This window comes from Hydra vulgaris, chromosome 03, assembly GCF_038396675.1.
Source record: "Hydra vulgaris chromosome 03, alternate assembly HydraT2T_AEP".
NCBI classification, from domain to species: Eukaryota; Metazoa; Cnidaria; class Hydrozoa; order Anthoathecata; family Hydridae; genus Hydra; species Hydra vulgaris.
Window position 1 is genome coordinate 24582345 of NC_088922.1, and position 24156 is coordinate 24606500.

At 26.7% G+C, this 24156-nt stretch overlaps 1 protein-coding gene across 1 annotated transcript in view; it reads left to right on the forward strand.

Annotated features, from left to right (window-relative positions):
• Nucleotides 1-24156, forward strand: part of LOC101240745 (leucine-rich repeat serine/threonine-protein kinase 1) — a 228046-nt gene that overhangs the window by 175865 nt on the left and 28025 nt on the right. Inside the window, exons 23-26 of the mRNA XM_065792720.1 lie at nt 1505-1700; nt 3146-3400; nt 3753-3884; nt 7846-7981. Of these exons, the coding sequence (XP_065648792.1) occupies nt 1505-1700; nt 3146-3400; nt 3753-3884; nt 7846-7981 (719 nt within the window). The remainder of the gene's footprint in view (nt 1-1504; nt 1701-3145; nt 3401-3752; nt 3885-7845; nt 7982-24156) is intronic.

Here is a 24156-nt window from a genome sequence, read left to right on the forward strand (position 1 = left end):
AACTGCGCTCCATTTTGCAATAGCACTTCTGTTCGAATGTGATTTTGTTGTGTCTGATTTGATTTTTGTTGTTAATTTATTAACAGTTGGTGTGGTGTAAATCTGTGTGTGTGTGTGTGTGTGTGTGTGTGTGTGTGTGTGTGTGTGTGTGTGTGTGTGTGTATATATATATATATATATATATATATATATATATATATATATATATATATATATATATATATATATATATATATATTTGTGCTTAAAGTGGGGAAAAAGTAATGGAATGGTTTTCAGTAATTTCAAAATACCATCTTGTTTAACTGTTGTTAAGGGAGGTATAAAAAGGTTGCAGGATACTTTTGAAAATTATAAGCTTTTCTCCTATATTGGTAGAATTTCATCTTTACCCATTTTGAGCACTGTGTATATAATCATATGCATATATATTTTAATCATATGCATATATATATAACATCAAAATTTAGAACATAACATAATAGCGATTGTACTTAATAATAATACTGTACTTTAATAACTTGATCAAGTTCCTCTTTAATACTCAAAGGAGTACTTACAAACTCAGTTACAATTTTAGGTTCCTTAGTCAACACCGAGTATTGCAGATGTCTACTCAGTTCAGTATTCATGCATACAAACCATTAAAGCTGTATGCATTTTCTTAATTGTATTATTGTCAGCATCTTTAAATTTGGTAATCATAAAAGGAATAGCAATGTCAGCTGTAAACAAATCCCAGCAACAAAGTGCTTCAACTGTTGCTTTTATGGGGAGTAGAGTTGTAAAAATCTCAGATAATATTATTAATTTATCATGTGACAAAGCTATAGAATTATCTTGGACTGGACTAAAATTAATTAATAATTTTTGTCTAAAATTATTTATTTGTAACATTGTTTAAGCAATAACAGTAGACTGCTCTACCTTTATCTTGCAGTCCATTAATAAAGACAGTTGTTTTCTGCCTATATATTTTTCTATATAATTTTAGCCTATATATATTTTTGTAAGAATTCGTTCTTAGTGATTGCCTAAACATTATTGTTACTTTGTGTACCTTTTTAATGACTGGACTATAATGAACTTTGGCAAGTGCATTTTAAGGCCATACATTTTCTTGGTTGTAGTCCAGTAAATTTGGATTACAACCATAAAAATGTTTATATATATATATATATATATATATATATATATATATATATATATATATATATATATATATATATATATATATATATATATATATATATATATATATATACATATATATATATATATATATATATATATATATATATATATATATATATATATATATGCATATACATGCATACATATCTACTGTATTAATTATACACATAAATACATTACATGCATACATATACATCACCATATGTATGCTACATATGGTGATAATCATATAACATATTATTTTTATGTATTATGTAAGTTAACACACGATATTTTCTGCTAACTATCTACTGCTATTATCTTTTTTTAGAAGTATTCGTCAAGAGGTTTCCATCATCCTTACCTTGCGTCATGAACATATTGTAAAGTTTTTAGGAGTAACTTCGAATCCATTTGCATTGTTTTTAGAATTGGCACTGAAAGGTGCACTTAGTAATTGTCTTAATGATTTTTCAAGTGCCGGTAAAAGACTTGCAATTTATACTGTTGTTGAATCATTGAAACAGGTTTTGTTTTATGCTTTAATTGCATTACTTTTATTGAGTTAGCTGTGTTTTTCTTTAATTTGATTTTTTTTTTGAATTTTCAAAATATAGTTTAAATATATAGTTTAAAATTGTTGATTAAAAATACATTATAACAGAAACAGCAAGAATGTATAACAGAATACAAAAAGTAAAAACGACATATGCCAGAGTCAACATCAATTATGACCACCTATGAGTCAACATCAATTAAAGAAAAGATAGTACAAAATCTTCATTGATCAGTATTAACAGATTCCCTTGTCATGTGTTTGTGTGTCTGTGTGTGTGTTTATCTATATTTTAAAATAATTTATCTATATTTTTATATAATCCAGTGTGTCAAGAAAAATTTGATAAGACTAAATACAAAGTGTATTACAAAATAATATATAATGCATACAGAATTCCAGTTACTTAAAAACAGAAATGAAATAATATGATATGAAGTATAAAAATGAAATTTTTTTGTTTTTTAATTTAGAGTTTTTCAGTTTTAAAAAATATATTTATTTAACAAATTTATATTTCATATTAAAGTTAATACGACTTAAAAAACGTATGGGCATCAGGGTTTGGGTCAAATACATTTGATCAAATACAAATTTATTAATTTTAGATTTTCAAATACTATTTCAAATACAAATATATGCAATCAACATTTTCCAAATACAAATACGATTACAAATATTTGTACTTTAGGTTAAGAAAAAATACAAAGATTTTTTCAAGATAAGGCTGATAAAAGGGTACACTAAGTAGAAGAGTCTCAAATATTGTTTAAAAATAAATTTTTGCTTTATTTTAGTGTTAAAAATGAAAAAAAAAAAAAATAACCTCTTTTTTTTGCCTAATAAAACACTGGTTGACCCAGTTTATGGAATTGCAAATACATTTTAATCAAATACAAATATTAAAGAAATTTTTTGATCAAATGCAATAGGAATATAAATACGCCCAATTTAACCTATTTTTACCAAATACAAATACAAATTCAAACACAAATATGTATTTGACTCCAACCCTGATGGGCATGAACTTTCATTGACAGTTACAAAAATCATACAGAAAAGTTTGAGAAAAATATTTTTCAGATCAAGAATGATGTCAATAAAACAAAATTTTTAATTATTAACTTATTTAATAAATAATATATATTAATAAAAAAATAAAATAAAAATTGATATAAAATTTATTCTAATTTTCTCTTGAGATCGCAAATTTGACACATTCATTGAGTTTAAAATTTAAAAAGAAATAAATATCTGGTAAATTGTATTTATTGAAACTCTTACTTTTTAAAAGAAATGCAGGTATTTAAAATAAAATAGTAAACATATATTAATGATAATTAGTAAATGAGTTGTAATGATAATTATGTAAAAGTAATGATAATTAGTAAATAGATATTAATGATAATGTTTCAGGTCAGTTCTGCTCTGAAGTATCTTCACAAAGAAGGAATTATTTATCGAGATTTAAAGTGTGATAACATACTTGCTCGAAAGTTTCCAGATCCATTTAATGAATCCCCCTCAACATCTCAGGTTCATTTGCTTTTAACTGATTATGGAATTAGTCGAACTGTGTTTATTGGTGGAACAAAAGGTCTTCAAGGAACGGTAGGATACATGGCACCAGAAATTTCAAAGTATTCAGGCAAAGAAATTTATTCTGAAAAAGTAAGTTGAGCTTTTTTTTTTTCTTTTTTTTTTTAACACCTTTTTTGATAGTGTAAATTTTTTTTATAAAGGTAATTTATATTTAAGTATTTAATACTTTGATATTCTAATTGGAGTAATAATTCTTATTAAGTAAAAAACAATTTAACTTTAAAATATTTGTTTGTGTAAATTTATTAGATAAAATTTTGATATAAGTATAAGATTAATTGAGAAATAAACAAAAAATACAATTTATAAGTAACTAATTTTTTTTTTTCTAGAAGTTATAAGTTAATTAAAACTAGTTTATTAATTTTTTATATTATTATTTGTCATAGTTATTTATAGTTGTTTGTAATAATTTATTTAGGTTGATTGTTTTTCATTTGGTTCTTTTATTTATGAGTTGTTATCTTTGCATCGACCTTTTAACAATATCTCCAACATGCATATAGTTAAACAAAATGTTATAGATGGGAAAAGACCAAAACTGACAAAAATGGTAGTTTGTTAAAAATTTATGAGATTTAATATAAAAATATAATACTAGTATTATATATATATAAATATATACACACACACACACACACACACGCACGCACACACACACACGCACACACACACAGTCCCTGATCAAATTATTAGTCCACATTGATATTTTTTGTATTTTTTTATCTTCTTAGAGGGAAAACTCATGTTTTTATAAAAATACAGATAAAAACTTAAAATATAAGTAAAGTATAACTATTTTCTAACATAACATACACAAAATGACAATAAGAATACGTTTATTAACATGAATTTTTAATATTTTGTTGATCCTCTCATATTTTTTATAACTGCATTTAAGACAATTTAAAGTCATTTCTTTCAAATGTGCATTATGGTTCCAATGCCAAATAAATTTTTAATCAATTAGGTTCTATTTGTGAACTTTTTCAGCAAAATTGCTCTCTTTAATAGCTCCCACACATTTTCTATGTGGTTTGTATCTATGGGGTTCCCTAGCCAATCTAAAAGTGAAATTTTTAGAGATCCTAATAATTTTTATATGGATTTTGCTGTGTGGCATGTTATTCCATCTTGCATAAGTATTTTATTCCGCTCATTTGGAAACCACTTCTTCAATTAAGGTAAAAGACAGGTTTTAATGACTTCTTTGTATTGGTCCTGTTTCAATATTCTATCTACAATGTACAGTTGACCAATGCCTTTTCCACTAATAACTGACCAAAACATGACTTTATGAGGGTGTTTAATAGTCTGGATTATAAAATCTTCATGAAATTTTTCATTGGAAGCCCTTTTCACATATTGACACTTTTGATTCATAAATTCTATGGTAGTCTTATTGCTGAAACACACCTGAAGAAAACAAAATAAATATAAACACTAGATACCAACACTGGAATATTAAAGGGGGAAAAATTATTTTTGTATTATAATGACTTGCAGATTTCCAGTCATCAACAGTGAAACTACTGTACTTCTTTGCCCAATTCAGGCGCTTTTTTTTCTGAGAATTGGTTAATTTTGGCTTATGTGCTGGCCTTCTAATTCTGATGCCTAATCCCTGCAAACTTTGTCAAACAGTGATTGTTGCTTACATTTAGTCCCACCTCATTCAACTAGCTGGCAATTGCTGAGTATGTAGCAAATCTATTTTCTTTCCCTATTTTCACTAACTTTCTCTCATTCCTTGGTGTTATTTTCTTTTTTCAACCACATTTGCCTTGCCTCTAAATATCTGATGGGAGGCCATTTTTTAATTTGTCTTTAATTCTGTTTACAGTGTCTTGATATTTCACATTTTCTTGATATTTCACTTATCGAGTAATGCTTATCTCTCAGAAGATATTGAATAATTACTTTTTTTTTCAGAACTGATGTCTTCTTTTTTCCCCATTTTGTTATAGACAAAAAAAAAAACCCTCCTTGAAAGTCCTAAAATAACCTTTAAAAAAGTTAAAATTTGACTGCTCTGCTTAATTTCTCCTTATTATTATTATTTTTTTTAAATTTAATATATTAATTAATAATAATTTTTCTGTATATATTTTATTTATAATAAATTTTCTGTTTATATTTAAAATTTATTTTAAAAGATAAGATTCTGTTTTTAATGTAATCGTTTACTCCTTAATTCTCCTTACTTTTTCTTTCAAAAAATTGTCTTACTTGACCAAATCTCCTAAAATATTATGAAAATATCTCCATAAATCTCCTTAAAATCCTTACTTTTAGCCTCAGTTTTAATAGTGGGAACCCTGATATATATATATATATATATATATATATATATATATATATATATATATATATATATGTGTGTATGTATGTAGGTAGGTAGGTATAACATAAGGAAAATAAAAATCAACACTATAAAAATGTCACTGTAGCTTTAATTACTTGCTAATTATGTAAGTTGCAATAAAAGAATGTTTTACTCAACCTATTCAAGAAAAAGTTATTGCTTTTGAATAAAATTATTATAAGCAGCTCAACTTAGACAAATTGAAGTCAGTATATTGAGTATATTGTTTTAATAAATGGTATTAAATTGCTAACATTTAAAATATCTTTTTGATATTGATTGCAAAGGTTTCATTCAGCTGGCCTTTATGCATGTTATTTAATGAATTAGTAACAACCAAAAACGCTTTTTATAAACAAGAAAAATCTTTTTAAAAAAATTAAAATGGTTTTGAGATCACTTAAAGTGGAGTTTAGATCAATGGAAACGTATCGTATTGACAGGTGAGTCACTTTTTGTGCTACAATATATAGTAATTGAGATAGAATATGGAAAAAATAGTGAACCATATAATCCAGAGTGTACACGTGCCTCAGAAAAACATAAAAAAATCATGGTTTGGCTTGGATTTACTGTTGATTGATTGGTAAACCTGTACAGAGCCGATGTAATCATGGACCAACATAAGTATCATTATATTTTAGTTCACCAATTAAAATCAAGAATAACACATCTATTTCCAGATGGAAACTATATATTTAAGACTGCTGTATTCTTTAGGTCATTACCTAAAGATTGCAGCAAAAATAAAAGATATATACAAAATGCTGGAATACCTAGCTTTGAGTGGCAGGCACAATCACCTGAACTTAATCCAGTTGAGAATCTGTTTTTAAATTCTATATTTGGTGCTAAAATCAAAGACAGATGACTTAGTAACAAATATGAATTGTTTTTAACACTTCTAAATGGATAAAATTCGCTAGAAGTCAGTTGGTTCACAAAACTAGATGAAACTATGTGCCACAGATGCCAAGCGTTAATTGATGTAAAAGATTATGCAACTAAATATTAAAAATGATTATAATACAAAAAGATTAAATTTTTATTTAGTTGTAACAAGGTAAAAGTGATTGTATTAAGTATTTTGTATTAAACAACAAAAATGTAAAAAATTAGAAACCATAATCATAATTTTTTTTTCCATTTTAATTGGTTTTTAATATGTTTTACCTATTTGTCAGTAAATGTAGCAACACTCCTCGCATGTTTTAAAAATGTTATAAAACAAAAAAACAAAAACACTATCAATTAAAAAAAACTTACTAGTCATCATTATTGCATTTTTTTTTTCAAAATGATAAAATTTAATTTCTGCATAATTTTAATTGTTTTAACTTTTAAACAACATTAAAATGTCACTTAATTGTTGATGTTGCTCAAATGTAAAAAAAAAGCATTGAAAGAGACTTTTTTACCATTAAAGTTTCTTTCAACTACTATATAAGGAAATTTTTATACATGTGCATATAGCAATAAAAGCATACTTAATTGAAATATCACGATTAACATCATACTGAATAGCTGTAGGAGCTAGGATACATACATTGACTGAGCATTTGGGAAGCATCTATGTGAAAAATTTTGGTTTTATTATTTTTATTTTTTTATGAAAAAATTGTATGGATTAAAGTTTAAAAAATAAGTTGGCAGAACATGTTATCATGCCAACCTTAATACACTGTAGTATATATACAAACAGGTTTAACTAAAACAAAACAAGGAATAACTAGTAAATACCAAAATAACTTCGAGACTAAGTAATTAGAAAAGCCATGGAAAAGTTATTAAAGAGGTATATAAATATATGATTTTTAATATAGAGAAAATATTTTTAATATATTATGGAAAAGCAATATTTAAAAATAAAACACTAGCAATATTTTTATCTCTTCTAGTAGATAAAAATATCTGAGGTATATACTGTTTAAAGACTATTGAAAATTCTGGATCCAACTTTTTTTTTTCTACTTAGCTAAAAGTAAATTTTAAAATCATTTTGAAAATGATTAATTTTTTAAGTTTTCCTGCTGTGATATTTTTTAAATTTTCTTGTACCATAAAAATGTTTTTTTATGGTACAAATTTTTGTTTTCTTGATAATTTTATGTTTTCTTTTTTTTTTTTTTTTTTTTTTTAATGTTGCCAGGAAAGAAAATATCCAGCATTAATTCTCTCTCTAATGTATCGTTGTTGGTCACACAACCCTGAGGATAGACCATCAGCTTCTGAAATCAATAGCTTAACATCATTAAATGAATTTCAATCTCTTTTGGATATTTTAGGTATAAAAAAATTTTTTTTAACTATTTTGTTGAACATCCAAAGAATTTTAATTTTATTTTCTAAGTTTTAGTTCATTTGTTTTACTTTGATTTTGTTTTGCTGTTGTTGTTGTTTTAGTTTTTTTCATATTTATTTGGTTATTGGTTTTAAACTTAATGTTTAATTACTCTAAAGTGTGATTTCTGTAATAAAAAAGTATAATAATATAATTTTTGTTAATTACATTATTGGGGGTGGGTGTTTAAATTATTTCCTTGTGTTTTTTTCTTTCATAGAATTAAAAATTATACAGAATAAATTAAACTATTATTAAAAATAAAATAAAATAATGAAAAAATCTTAATCCATGATTGTTTTTCTATCAAAAATTACCAGTTAAACATTACTCACTATTTTAATACCAGTAACAATAAACTGGATTTTCAGTAACAACAGATGAAATTGTCAGCAACAACAAACTGCTAATAACATCTAAGATTAGTAATAAAACTAGTAAATTACCAGGGTTGATATTTGGCTGGGGCCGGGTCTCATGAAATATAGCCAGGGCCGGGTTTGTGACCGGGGCTGCATAAACATTTATACATCTTGAAGTATTTTTTTTTATTCAAAGTTTATGTTATATTTTGTATATATAAGCACATATAAACATCATTATGATCAACATGATCATCATCATTACCATCATCATCATAACCTTCTTCTCTTTCAGCAAATACTACACCATATAAAAAGTTTATATAAATATGAAAGGATATTGTATGCCAGCATCTAAATATATAGCAAACATATATGTTTATGTCCATTATATGTATGCATAAAGTGAATGTCAGAAGCTTCTATTTCTTCTGGACTAAAAGTTTTGAAGCTTTTATTTCTACTTATTAATTTTAAGTCAAACCTCATTCTACTCCATATTTTTCACCAACTTAAGCGGTTGCTTTATTAATCATTTATTTCATCTTTTTTACAAGAACATCTCTCTGAAGAACAAATGTCCTTTTATTATTCCAAGAAGCCAAGGTAAAAAGGTCCAGTCTGATGTTAAGCTCTGTTATTCTCAGTTTATTAAATCTTATATTTTATATCAGATGTTATGTTCTAGAGACTTTTGTTTAGTCTTCAACAATATCATTAACTTGCTTTGGCTTGCTGTGGCTTATGGATTTAAATTCTGGACTTAAAATCTGCAATTTTTGTTAGACAACAAAACTTATTTATTTATTGCAAAAAAATATTGCAATAATGTTGGTATTCCTATATTGAGGAATAACAACCCTCTTACTCTCAGACAAAGTCTAAAAGCACATTGTAAATGTAATGTGGTCGTGGTGTAGTGGTAGAACGCTCGCGTCATAAGCGAGAGGTACCAAGTTTGATCCCCACCATGTCCCTGGCAGTACCGCGCTCAACTAGTTTCTCTGTGCATTGGCCTTGGTTGTCAAGGTTTGTGTTTTGGAGTTATATAGTTGAGAGAGGGTTATAACCACAACTAAGTAGCCTCCTTGTCTGTAGTGGTGTTTTCAGCCTTGGGAAGGTGAATTAACATAAAATAATAATAAATTAGACTTTCTTTATCTACCAAGCTTGAGCCACTCTTCCATTGTGTAAGGTTGCATTTCTTTCTTTTTTCTGCAGATACAATCATGGTCAATGCTCAAACAAGCTATCATCTCTATTAAAATAAACAAAAACTCATTCTTGCTTGTTTCTTATTCAAAAAGTTGCATTCTTTTACAGTATCTGTCCATTCATGCTATAAAAACTTTTATTAATCCAGTTTTTTTCGTTGCACATCAAAAAAACTGTTAGCCATCTTCATGCTTTTGTTTTATAAATAACCTATAACTTTTCAAGTCTTCAGTTAACCATTTCCTAGTATTTTTACTTATTCTCTATTTTAAAGTAATTCATAACTTAATAGTGGTTGCTTGCAATCTTGTTAGAAGTAAATTAGAGTTTGAAAATACATAAGTATATGCCAGTATTTAGTAAATGTAAGCATAAAATTATAATGTATAAAGTAATATAAATTTTTTTCAAACCCTGCTGAATCTTATAGTTTTGCCTGGGGAGGGGCCAGGTTTAAAAAAGTCTCATTTTCAGCCGGGGCCCTGGTCACTTACTAAATAAAACCTGCTGATTGTAATAACTTCTAATATAAGTAATAAAACCTGCTGAATAGTAAACAATAGAGTAACTACAAAAATAAAAACTGAAATTTGCACACAAAAAAGAAGTTTAATAAGTTTGCTTGTTTTTAAGTAAATTTAATATTTTAAAACTTTAATTGTACCAAGGTATAATTAAAGCCTTAATTATACTGAGGTATTATTTAAAAACTATAATTATATTGAGGTATAATCAAAATCCCTAATCACACCAAGGTACAATTAAAAACCTTAAACATAATTAAAAACATTAGGCACACTGAGGCATAATCAGAAACCTTAATCATACTAAGGTATAATTAAAAACCTTAATCACACTGAGACATAATCAAAGTTTAACATAAAAGTTTTTCAATAAAAGTTTTTCAATAAAAGTTTAAATGGTTATTCGTACATATATTAACTTTTTCTACTCATTATACAATGTCATGTATTAAAACATGGTATTTACCATTATACAGTGTATTAAAACATGATTTTACCATTAAACAGTGTATTAAAACATAATATATACAACCCTTGGAAATAGGGTCGGCATTTGGCAATGCTGACCTAACTGCTGACCTAGAAGCGTTTGAGGTCTGCAAAAAATTGCCAACCTCGTTTCTATGTTTTATGGTCAAACCTTTGTTTTATATTTTTTCTGCCAACCTGATGCCGATCTCACACAGATTAAGGTCGACAAATTATTGCTGACCTTATTTTTCCTAATTCCGAGGGCTGTATATACTACCATGCAATGTATTAAAACACTACATTTACCATTTACTGTGTTGCAAAGATATGATTTGTAAAATATAGATATATATTTAAAATACTGTATGTAAAATATTAGGTAAAATTACAGTTATGTGGCGTAAATTAAATTTAGTTTTGTTCTCGTTTACGGAGACTTAAAAACATTTTAAATAGTTTGTTATCATTATTATTGTTATAATATTTAATTTTTTAAGTAATAATTTAATAAATGTATAAATTGTTATTACAAATATTTATTATTATTTATTATTGATTTTATTTCTATATATGTTTTCAAGGTTAGTCTAAAATTTTGTTGAGAACATTTGTAAAAACAATATCAGTGTATAGTTTATTAATTACTTTACCTTGCATTAACTCCCATACCTTGTAAAGAATGTTTATCAGTTTTGAAAATTAAAATATTTACCAAACTTGCTCTTCAACATGCAACATAAAGCTTGCTGCATTCTTTAAAAGCAAGGTTTTTAAGGTAAAAACTATTAAATATTTGATTTTCACTTTTATTCATTGTCATTGAAAACGGCAATCTGGCAATATATTGAAAACATTAAAAATTGAATGGTAAATTGTAACGAATAGAGATTTTAAGTATACATAGGATATCTCAGGGCAGTGTGATAACAAACTCTAGCATGCAAATTTAAAAACATTAAGAGTGAAAAACTTTCAACATGCGCTTTTCAATTCATTTATTATTCATGACTTATTTTTAAGTTAAAAGTATTTCTAAAAACAATTTCAAAAACAAATCCAAGAACAATTCCAAAAAAAATCTACACTATAAACAATCAAATCGATCTTATTAGAAAATCTGCATCAAAGTTTACTATAAATTTAAAGTTGACAGGATTGGGAGTTACAAGAGATGTTAACTTCAAAAATATTAAAACAAATCACTCAAAACAAAAGTATGAGTTTTAAACTCATTAATTACTCATGTAGCATACGTTTTTAAGCAGTGGTAAGAAATAAGACATTTTAAACGCAATTCGTTAGAACAGAAGTTTCCCTAAGACTTATTAATTATTTACAAGAAATTCTTTTGTATTCCTACCACTACCTTAAGATAACGCTTATATGCTTAAACTCTCTAATAAGACTTTTGGGTTGCTAAACAATCGCTATTACTTAAGAATCATGAAACTGGAAGCAGCCATGGCAAAGAAAACCCCTCATACATCTCAATAGCAATTTTTGATGAGATGATCTCCCAAATAGGAAAGAACTTCATTCTGTGGATTGAACACCCTACAGATCACATGATGACCAATTGACAGTCATTTTGTAATAAGTGTTACCAACTGATGGAGTACTAGTGGAATGATTCTTGACTTTTCTTGCATTGGAAAATCACAGGCGAATTATATTTATCTTAAACCTTAATTTGTGCGGGTCTGAAAAATTGACTTTTCTGTCATGGTCAACATCATGACAATGCTGCAAATGTGTCTGGGTGCTACAATTAGTGAAATCGTCATGCAAAAAACCCAATTGCCAAGTTTATTCCATGTATACCATGTTCTTTGAACCTTGTTGGATGCGCTGCCATTGAAAGCAGTCAGGTTATTCAGTATTGTACAGAACATATACATGTTCTTCTCGGTTTCTACACACCTCAATCCTTGTTTTACGTTAGAATGATTCAGCTGTTGTGAAATGTTTTTCAGACATAGGAAGTCATTTCTGATTTATACACACTAGATGCCATTTAAGAAGACAGAAACAACAAAGAAGATTTAAGACTGCTAGGTTGAAGTTTTAGTCAGAAGATGTAAGAGTTTGAGTTTTCACTGATGCTGGAGTTTTGAGACAAGGTCCTACAATCTTACAGCGCTTTTATAACACAAGTAAAAAACTACAGGTGTTTATGTTGTAAGAATACTATTCAATAAGTATAAAAATCCATTTAAAATCATTTTTGTTTGTTTACACACATTATTATGTAAACAGGCAAAACATTAGCTCTTTAGTTTACATTATTTCTCTCAATTTACAGGAGTAGAATGTGTCTCTTAGCACTTGTGTGGGCATCAATAAATCACTACAGCAATATGTGGAAAACTTTCGCAACCAGTTTGATAAGTATATGATCAATGCGTTTGTCTTGTGTGGTATATCATTGCGCAGCAAAATGAGTGTATACTAAAAAGCAACAATCAAATGATGGGGGTATACCCAAGCATTATTTCTCCCCTAGAGATAAGTTTCGTTTCACTGCTTTTCTGTACAACATCATTAAACAACGTTCTGTACAACATTATTACACAGGAATGGAATTTAATGTGCATTCCCCAACATCAAAATTATTTGTTCATTTTTCACTACCTAACGTTGACCAACTGTTCAGGAGAATGATAATTATCAAAGTTAGAGCATATTAAGAATGAATTGCAAAGTACAATGACTCAAGAAACACTTGCATCATACTTTTTTACATGTAACAAAATGTTGGGTTAAAAAACAAGAAAATTATTTATAGAACTTGATGAAAAGTTGAAAAAGGAGAGGACATCTTGTCAATTATATAAACAACTTAATCACTAATGAATGCCCAGAGTTGAATAATAACCAGTTATTCGGTTATCTCTTATATAAAGTTAATACACAAAATAATAAGACCATTGCTCATGTTGGCAATGCACTTTAAAAAAACCATATGGAAACAATAGATATCTTTAACACAGATGAATCCATAGCTTTATTGCATTCTCATGCACAGGGAGCAAATAAAAAAATTGAACATTTTTTTTTGCTTCAAAAAGCATCTATTTTACAGAAGAAAATAACTGTCTTACAATTAGTCATGTTTTGGATGCAAAAGGTGTTTCTGTTCAATACAAAAAATTTGAAAGATTGGCAATTGATTCTGTTTTAAATATAATTAAAGATTTTTAAATTATTTCAGTAGATGATAATGAGTATCAAGTGTAAAAAGTGTATTTAAATGTGTTTTAAAAATGGTTGTGGTGAAGCAGGGCAACAAGCATCAATAAAATTAACAGAAATGATTGAAAGCAAATGAAACGTTTCAATATCTGATTCCCCTCAAACTAATATGCCATCCAGATTAGTTCCAGATAGTAAAAACATGACAATGTGGCAAAATTATTCACCAAATGCATCAAGATCATTATGTTCTGTGTTTCTGATAAGGGTAAAGAAACTAATCAAGATTTGCTAGGTCTTATTGTCCCATTACTGATAATACATGAGAAGAAATCACAGCATTTACATTTGTAAGAATTCACCTATTTGTCGGGAAACTAGGCTTGAATCCACAGACTATTCTTTTATGTGCTTTCCTATAGCACCATTTCACTCTATCGCCTTTCTCTTTGTTCTATATTGCTCTCCTTCATCTCAAGACTGCACACTTTTTGATGTTATTTCTGATCAAAATGCTCTTAACCCAAAATTTACATTAAGTCAGAAAATCTCACATCTAAGGTGAGATTGTTTGCTGATGATACTACAATTTATTCTTGTCTTGATAAGAAGCCAACATTCTCTGATTGCTTGGAGGGGGCATTTGAGCTTGAAAGGGATCTCACTTCTGCTACAGCATGGGACTCTCAGTGGCTGGTGAACTTAAACTCAGATAAAACTCAATTTTTTTCAGCTAATCATTATCGCAATAATCTAGATCTTCCTATACTTATGAACGGTAATGTACTCGATGAGCCATCTACTCTTCATCTTTTAGGATTAACTCTTACTTCTGATCATTCTTGGAAACCATATATTAAATTGATTGCAAAATTAGCATCTGCTAAGGTTGCATCTCTTTATCATGCCCGCCACTTTCCTACTCCAGATTCTATTCTTTATCTCTATAAATCTCGAATTAGTTCTTGTATGGAATACCATTGCCATATTTGGGGCGGATCTTCCAATGATACCCTTTCTTTTTTAGATAAGGTGCAAAAATGCCTTGTAAACATAGTTGGACCTGCTCTTGCAGCCAACCTCCAATCATTATCACATTATCATAATGTTGATTCTCTTTCTCTTTTCTACAAATACTATAATGGGCACTGCTCCAAAGAGCTAGCGTCTCCTGTGCCATCTACTCAAATTCATTTTCGAGTTACTCGTCATTCAATTAAGTCTCATCCTTTTACTTTGACTTAGCCTAAGTGCTCTAAAAATTCTTATTCGTTTAGTTTTTTTCCTCCAACATCAGTTCTGGGATATGCTTCCTTCATCTTTTTTTCCTGATTCATATAATTTGCAATATTTTAAGTTATTTTGTCTGTTATTTTGTTTGTTATTTTACAAACAAACAAAAAAAGAAATATCACAAAAACACATTTTTGGAAATGACATACCTTCTAACTATCAGAGACTGCTTAGAATTTCCAAAACATTTCAAATTAGGCTTTAAATGATGGTAATGGCACCATCAAAAAAGATGGAGCAGTTTTTTCACAGAAAAATTTTAATTTTACCTTTAGGGCCAAAAAATAGTATAATTAAGGTTTTCTTTTTAAACAATTACTATAAAATTAAATGCCTATGGGTTGGAATCGTCAATTTATCTTTAGATACTATATTTTATCATAAGATATTATATATTTTATCATAAGATATTATATATTTTATCATAAGATATTATATATTTTATCATAAGATATTATATATTTTATCATAAGATATTATATATTTTATCATAAGATATTATATATTTTATCATAAGATATTATATATTTTATCATAAGATATTATATATTTTATCATAAGATATTATATATTTTATCATAAGATATTATATATTTTATCATAAGATATTATATATTTTATCATAAGATATTATATATTTTATCATAAGATATTATATATTTTATCATAAGATATTATATATTTTATCATAAGATATTATATATTTTATCATAAGATATTATATATTTTATCATAAGATATTATATATTTTATCATAAGATATTATATATTTTATCATAAGATATTATATATTTTATCATAAGATATTATATATTTTATCATAAGATATTATATAATTAGTTTCAGGAAAATAATATCTAATAAAAAAAATTACTATGATAAATTTGATACTAATGCAAATTGTTTATGTTTGAAAAAAGGAAAAAAATATCTGAATGATAATTTGGCTTTCATCTGTAGAGGTGCAGATTGTTTACTTTGCAAAACAAAAAATACTGAAAAGACTGATATTTAAAGAGTTTTAATTGATTATATAAACTCTTTAAATATCAGTCTAATAACATAAGTATCTCTGACATGACAATTGCATACTTTCTAAAGGTGTTTTTTGAAATTTTAGCCTTTTATAAAATGTTGGCTCTCCCATAAAAATCCCTCCCCTTACTCCTCCCATAAAACCCCTCCCCATACATTTAATTGGCACGTTTAATTACAATAATGTAATTGGCATTTAATTTTATAGTAATTGAGGTTTTAAATCAGAAGGAATTTTTACCAAAATAATAAAATGCAAAATAAAAGTATATATTTACTTATATAAGAATATATTTTTATTTACAATTAACAAACTATTATTTGTTAAGAAAAAGTAACAAAATTTATAACTTAATGACAAAATAAAAGTATATATTCACTTATATAAGTATATATTTTTATTTACAATTAACAAACTATTATTTGTTAAGAAAAAGTAACAAAATTTATAACTTTATGACAAAATTAAAGTATATATTTACTTATATAAGTATATATTTTTATTTACAATTAACAAACTATTATTTGTTAAGAAAAAGTAACAAAATTTATAACTTTATGACAAAATAAAAGTATATATTCACTTATATAAGTATATATTTTTATTTACAATTAACAAACTATTATTTGTTAAGAAAAAGTAACAAAATTTATAACTTTATGACAAAATTTATTTCCGATTATCAAATCATGATTTGTCAACAAATAGGAACAAAGTATATCTTTTCAACAAAATTAATTTACAATTAACAAAGTATGAATCGTAAAGAAAAAGGAACACAATATATCTTTTCAACAAATTCATTTACAAGTAAAACATAACAAAAATTCTTTATAAAAAAAAGAAAAAACTTATTTTTTTAAAACAAAACATCATTTAACTAAACAAATTTATATTCTTTAATTAAATTAAATGATAAATATAAGCAAAAAATATAAAATATAAACTTTAAAAAAAAACTAATCAATGTTTCTTTCGTTGTTATTTTAATCTACATAATAATACTGACCTAAATAAGTTATTTGGTTGAAAACAAAATTAACACCCTAAAATAATGCAACATTATACTCAATACACTTACTTATACTCAAGTGAACATTATCACTAATACTATTAGTACTTAGTGACACTAAGTTCCATTTTATAAATGGTTTGATACAAAAAAAAGACTTTGACTGTTAAAATGATTAATACAAAATATTTTATTACTTGACACATTCTTTAGTTTAGTTTTTTTTAAAAAGATTAAAAAATAACAAGGTTTATATAAACAAATTAAATAGACTGATTATATGATTGCACCAAATTATCACCTAATATAATAAACTATATATAATTTAAAAAGCTACTTAAAAATAAACAATCTTTTTAAAGTGCTTGCTTGTATTAATTCTATTTCACCTTTTTCAAACATTTTTTCTTTGTGTAAGCAATAAAACACTTTGAAATCAGATGAAATGTGCAGCTAATGGTTTTATTTTGTTTTGCTGGGTGGATCATCTTTTATTTTTTTGCTGGGTGGATCATCTTCTTTTTTTTTTGCTGGGTGGATCATGTTTTTCTAGATTGATTTCAGTTATCATCATAGACCATCTTTTCATAATCTAAAGTGACAGCATCAGGTTAAAATATATCTAGTTGCTTTTAAAGTTTGTGGATTAGCGCATAGTGTCTACACATAGTTAGTGTCTGTTCACCTCTTTGCACCAACCCTGTTATCCCCAAAATTATAAATTTTGGAACTGGTGAAAGCTACAAGTATCAGGTTGTTACATAAAAGTTAAAACATCTGCTGTCAAATTCAATAGTTTTAGAACATTTTCTAAAAGTTAAGAAGTAAAATGACTAAAAGTAGAGGGGTAAGCAAAAAAACCAGATATTTGGTCTGGTGTGTTTAAACTGAATCAGATGCCTGATTTTGCGGATATCTGATTTTGTGGATATCTCATAATCTAATTTCCTTTTAAATCGGAGCGGAAACCATATTTATTTAAATCTGAAACTATTTATACAAAATGGAGATTCTTCTGCATATTAATGTGCTTTTGGAATCTACAACCAAATGCTATATACGCAGTTAGCAATTTAACTTACAGAACTGCAGCAATAACATCTAAGTATCTCTCCACCTGGATGTATAAAAAACATTTGTCTTTGTTTTAGCTTCTTAGAGAGTTCACGGTGCCTTAGCATTTCAGAGAGTTCACGATGCCTTAGCATGCTTGGATTAGGTGGTTGCGGGTTGCAATATCTGGAAATATATTGCAACCCGCAACCACCTAATAAATCTAGTTTAAAAAATAAAATATTTAAATTTTTTAAACTAGAGATTAATTAATTGATAATAAAAATAATAATAAAAAAGATTTATTTTAAAATAATTCATTAGAGTTTTTTTGTTTTGTTTTAAAATAGCTAGAAAAGGTTTAAACTAGTTTTTTTTTTATATTTTCAAAGTCCTTTTTTTTTTAATTTTTTATACTTATCTGCATTAGAGAGTTACAAGCTTTTAATTTATAGGAAAATATTGAATAAGATATAAAAGTATTTTATATCTTACTTCACAATTTTTTTATTTTATTTAAAATATTTGATTACCGCTAAATTCCTTTAGACTGTTGTGATTCCTTAAAACTGTTGTGATTTTTGATAATTATATCGTACTTTATCCTGCTTTATTTTTCTAGTTTCATCTGATGATTTGTAAAACGAATTAAAATATTAAAGTTTAAATTTTTGATAATAATAAAAGTAATAGTAATACTATGGTTTTATATCATAATTTAAGATCAATATAAATATTTTTTATTGATTAACAGCTATTGAGTTTGTGATCAAAACAGAGTTTAGGATTTTAAAACGCTAAAAGTTTAAAGACTGGAATCATTTCGAGATATTATAATTGGTGATCACCTAATTTAAAAATAAGTATAATTTCAGCTTAAACTCAACTTAAATAAAATAAACCTGATTCGAGCTCTGTAAGAGGAATATTTATAATTGCAATCTGGAAAGCTTAAATAACTTTTTTAAATAATCTCAAGAATCTCAAATTATGTTCAAAAAATCTTGTGATGAAAAAATCAGGGTTTTTACGACATAATATGTCTGGCAGATCTGTCAACATATTTTTAGAAATATTTTCTGCCAACATAAAATATGTCCCACATATTTTCTATAGACATATTTTGACATAACTTTATGTCTGAATTATTTTCTGCTGACATATAATGTCAGACATATTTTCTATAGACATATTTTGACATAACTTTATGTCTGAATTATTTTCTGCTGACATATAATGTCAGACATATTTTCTATCGACATGTTTTGACATAATTTTATGTCTGAATTATTTTCTGCTGACATAAAATATGTTAGACATTTTCTATCGACATATTTTGACATAATTTTATGTCTGAATTATTTTCTGCTGACATAAAACATGTCAGGCATATTTTCTATGGACACATTTTGATATAATTTTATGTCTGAATTAATTTCTGCTGACATAAAATATGTCAGACATATTTTCTATTGACATATTTTGACATAATTTTATATCTGACATATTATTTTATTTCAATCTAACAAATTTATTGCGCATTTCAGCTTAATTTAAAGAGTAAAGTGAAAATAGTCTAATAAATTTGTTGCTTTTGTCTAACAAATTCTAATTCTATAATAATTTCTATAATTCTATAATAATTCTATAATAAGTTCTAAAAATAAAATTCTATAATAAATTCTAAAAAGTCTAATAAATTTGTTGCTTTGCAATCAGTTATGCTTTATAAAACTTTTATTTTAATCCCTATAAGCAAACATCAGTTGTTTTATAAAGGTCTTTTTCTGCCCTTTTTAGCGATGCATCATTTGATAGTAGTGACTAATATTGACTAGTATTGATGCATCATCTTTTGATAGTATTGATTAGTATTGATTAGTATTGGCGATTTCCCTTATAAGAATCTAAAAACCATCTCAAACTGAGTTTTTATTACTGAAAGTGGTTTTTATTAGTATGACTAAACTTAAAATTATTCTTTTGATTATAACTAATTACAAATAATATACTTATAGTTATAATAGTTATGATACATTTATCATTAAAAAAACTGACAATCGCATTATAATTGCATAGTTAACTGCCATAAACTTGCATAAAATGTTTTAAGTGAAATATATATTTTAATAATTATTTATTTTGTTTTCCTTACGATTTAAAGTCAAAAATGGAGAGTAATTTATTAAATGAACAAGTGAAAACTCAGTTTGAAATAAATAAAGAAGAAGGAAAATGTAAAATGTGCAAAAAGTTTTACAAAGACAAATTAAGTAACCTCAAAGATCACCTTCTTCGAAAACACAAAGAAAAAGCCGGCGAAATTGAATAACTTGAAGCTACCCCAGCTACAAGGCATCGAAACGACGATGAAATTCAATTAATTAAACGAATCAAGCTAGAAGTTGGTGTAAATCAATTAATTGGAGAAATGATTTGATTAATGGTACGCCGTAACTTGTCTTTAGCATCTGCTGATGAAATTGGACAAATGTCTTTAGTAAAAAATGCACTCAAAAAATTCAATATTTTTATAAATCGTCACAGCATGAAACGCTACATTCAACATGCATGTGAAAATATTTTTTCGCTAATAAGAGAAGAAACTGAAAATGTTCTTATGTTGTTGATGTTTGATAGTGTGTCGCGATATGGAAGAAACGTGTTTGGAGTTAGTTGCAGATATATCAAGGACGGGGAAATAGTTGACAGAACCTTAGGCATAATTACTCAAGAAGGTCGACAATTTGGCGAAATTTTGGCTGGTCAATTGGAAAATGTGATTGGAAAAATTGGAAAATGTGCTAATGATATCTACACAACTTGCACAGATCAGGGAAAGAATATGATGAAGGCTTCAAATATTCTCCAAAATGCACAAGATCAAATGAAAGTAATCCTTGAAATTTATGGTAACAAATTTATAGATTTCGAAGATGAAGAAATTGATATTGGCGCTTTAGAGAATGAAGAAGGAAATTATAGTGAAGCCCACACTGTTTGCGTTAAAAAATCGGTTGGATTGATCTGTTCAGCCATGTTTTGTGGCGCACATGTGTGTCAGCTAGCTGCCAAGGACGTAAGAAAGGTTGCTATTGAATCCAAAAAAGTAGCATATATTCAAACATATAAAAATCTAAAAAAGCTTCATATAGACATTGCACCTCGTTGTGATTCCACTTTTTTGATGATAAAAGATTTTCATACCAACGCAGAATCATATCAAAGGATAAGACACGACAAGTTAAAGTTAAATGATGCATCATGGAGCTTAATAGATGAATATTTCAATGCATTTTTACCAATACATTCGGCCATGATGGATTTTCAATCACCAAAATTATCAATGAGTGAATTCTACGTTCGATGGATTCAAATGAAAATAGAAATCAAGGACGTTCCAGCAGGTGATTTGGGATTAAAATTGTTACTGACCAACACAATTAATACACAAGAACAAGTTTTTTTTAAATGTGAAGCATTTATTGCTGCTTTAGTTCTGGATCCTAGATTTTGCTTTACATCGGGTCATCAACTGTTTAATACAGAACTGTTGAATAGAGGAATCACACAGTTGATCAAAATCCATCAAAAACTTTGCACTCGACAAGAACAGTCAAATTCTTTATCAACAGAAGAATCCATATAATTAAATGCTTCATATTTATCAAATACTTCTGAAGATATACTTCCGATGAACGCAGAAGATGTTGAAGCTGAAAAACTACTTCGTTTCAGTGAATATACTGGAGGAGGAACAAGGCAAGGTATTGTTAATGCGTCTTCAGAATCAGATGAAGATATTCGTCAACTAATTTTAAAATGGGCTCTTAATGAAGCGCGAGTGACATTAGACGTTGAATTCAACATTCTTGCTTACTGGAAGAGAAATCAAAAAACAAAATGGGATCGGCTCTATGAAATTTCGCAAGTAGTTTACGGTACAGCGTTTCCAGCGTAAAAGTTGAACGTGATTTCTCTGGATTCGCTTTGGTTTATAGCCATCTATGTACTCGCATTTCGAATGATTTCTTAAACTCTATCATGGTGGTAAAAAACAATCTGGATTAAATTGATAAAATAAAATTCGTTTAAAAAACTTATTTAAAAACAATTCTCATTTATTTTTAGTCAAACAACTGTTTTTCTACAAGGTCTCTTGATTTGCAATAGAATCTTTTGAGATTCAATTTTGTCTCCTTAGAATCTTTTGAGGTTTCATTTTTCATTATGAAAACTTTTGAGGAATTGTCAATTGAACCTATCATTTTGAAAAGGACACAAGTCCAAAACTTTTAACAATTAGTTAATAAATTTAAATTAAAAATTTCTGTATGATTTATATTTTTTTATAAAAAATAAAAGTTACATAAGTTATATACGTTCTTGATTTATCTACTTTTATGTTTAATTTCATTAGCAGTGTAGAAATTATTTTATTAAAAACAATGTTTTGTTAATTTTTAATAGTTTAAATAAATGGACTTGTGTCCTTTTCACAATGACAGGTTCAATTATTTTATTGTTAAAAAAATCGTAACTGTTATAACTATAAGAATATTATTCGAAATTAGTTATAAATTATTACCGGTTTGTCTTCTTAATATGAATTAAATGAGCTGAATACAATTTTTGCGAAGTATTTCAAATTCTTTAGCTTAAGCGATTTTAATTTGGCACAAAATTTTTGAAATTATGTGATCCGTTTTTTTCATAGAATCTTTTGAATTCAATTTTTCAAAATAAAATCTTTTTCAGGATCAACTATTAATTAAAAATAACTGAAACAGTGTTTTTTTATTATTATTTTAATCAAAAAAATAATTTTAAGTTTATTCATACTAATAAAAACCACTTTCAGTAATAAAAACTCAGCTTGAGATGGTTTTTACATTCTGATAATGGAAATTGCCAATATTAATCAATACTAATCAATAGGGATGGCACTTTTACTCACTGTTTTTTTACTTACTTGAGTAAGTTAATTTTTATCAAAATTATATAAGTAATTTGAAACATTTTATGTAAATTTACATTTCCGTATAAGTACCTTATTTTTTTGAAACGACTTTCACTTTTTAAAGTAAGATTTTTTACTTTCAAAAAAAAGTTATGTAAAAGAAGATTACATCAAAAAGTAATTTACTTTTACATGTAAAAGTAAATCACGTGAAAAGCTATTTTACTTTTACATTTAAAAGTTAATTACTTTTGAAAATTACATTACATAATATAAAAGTTCCTCAAACTGTAATTTACATTTACCTATAAAAGTAACTAATTAAAAAAAAATTATATTATAACTTGCATATGAAAGTAAATTACATAAAAGTAATATGCTACCAAATGTAAATTAAATTTACAAATAAAATAATATTTTTTAAGTAGGAATTTTTTATTTTAAAAGTAATAACAAATCTTTATTAAAAATAAATTACATAAGAGCCGGAACCAGCTTTTTTTGGTCTTTGAGATAGCTAACTTCCAGACATGGAGAAAACTCCAAACATTTATATGTTTATACTTATGTCAAATAAGGATGCTATGCAAAAAATTGCGATGATCGGAGGCTGGGAACAAAGAGCCCCAAATTTTGTACCCCCCTCCCCTTCCCCAAACGTGAGAGCAACAAGTTGATGAAATATTTTTTGTACTGTTTTTAACTAGACTAATATTCATCGATAAATTTAAAATTTCATAGTAAAATATTTTAGCTTTCAAAAGTTATGATCGTATAAAGTTTAAACCCCCCTCAATTTGAGGGGGTTATAAATTTTATATGGTCATTATTTTTGAACGCTGAAAGATAATACTATGAAACTTAAAATTTATCGATGAATATAAGTCTATTTGAGAACAGTACAAAAAATATTTCATCAACTTCTTGCTCTCACGTTTGGGGCAGGAGGGGGCACAAAATTTAGGTCTTTTTTGTTCCCAGCCTCCAATCATTGCAATTTT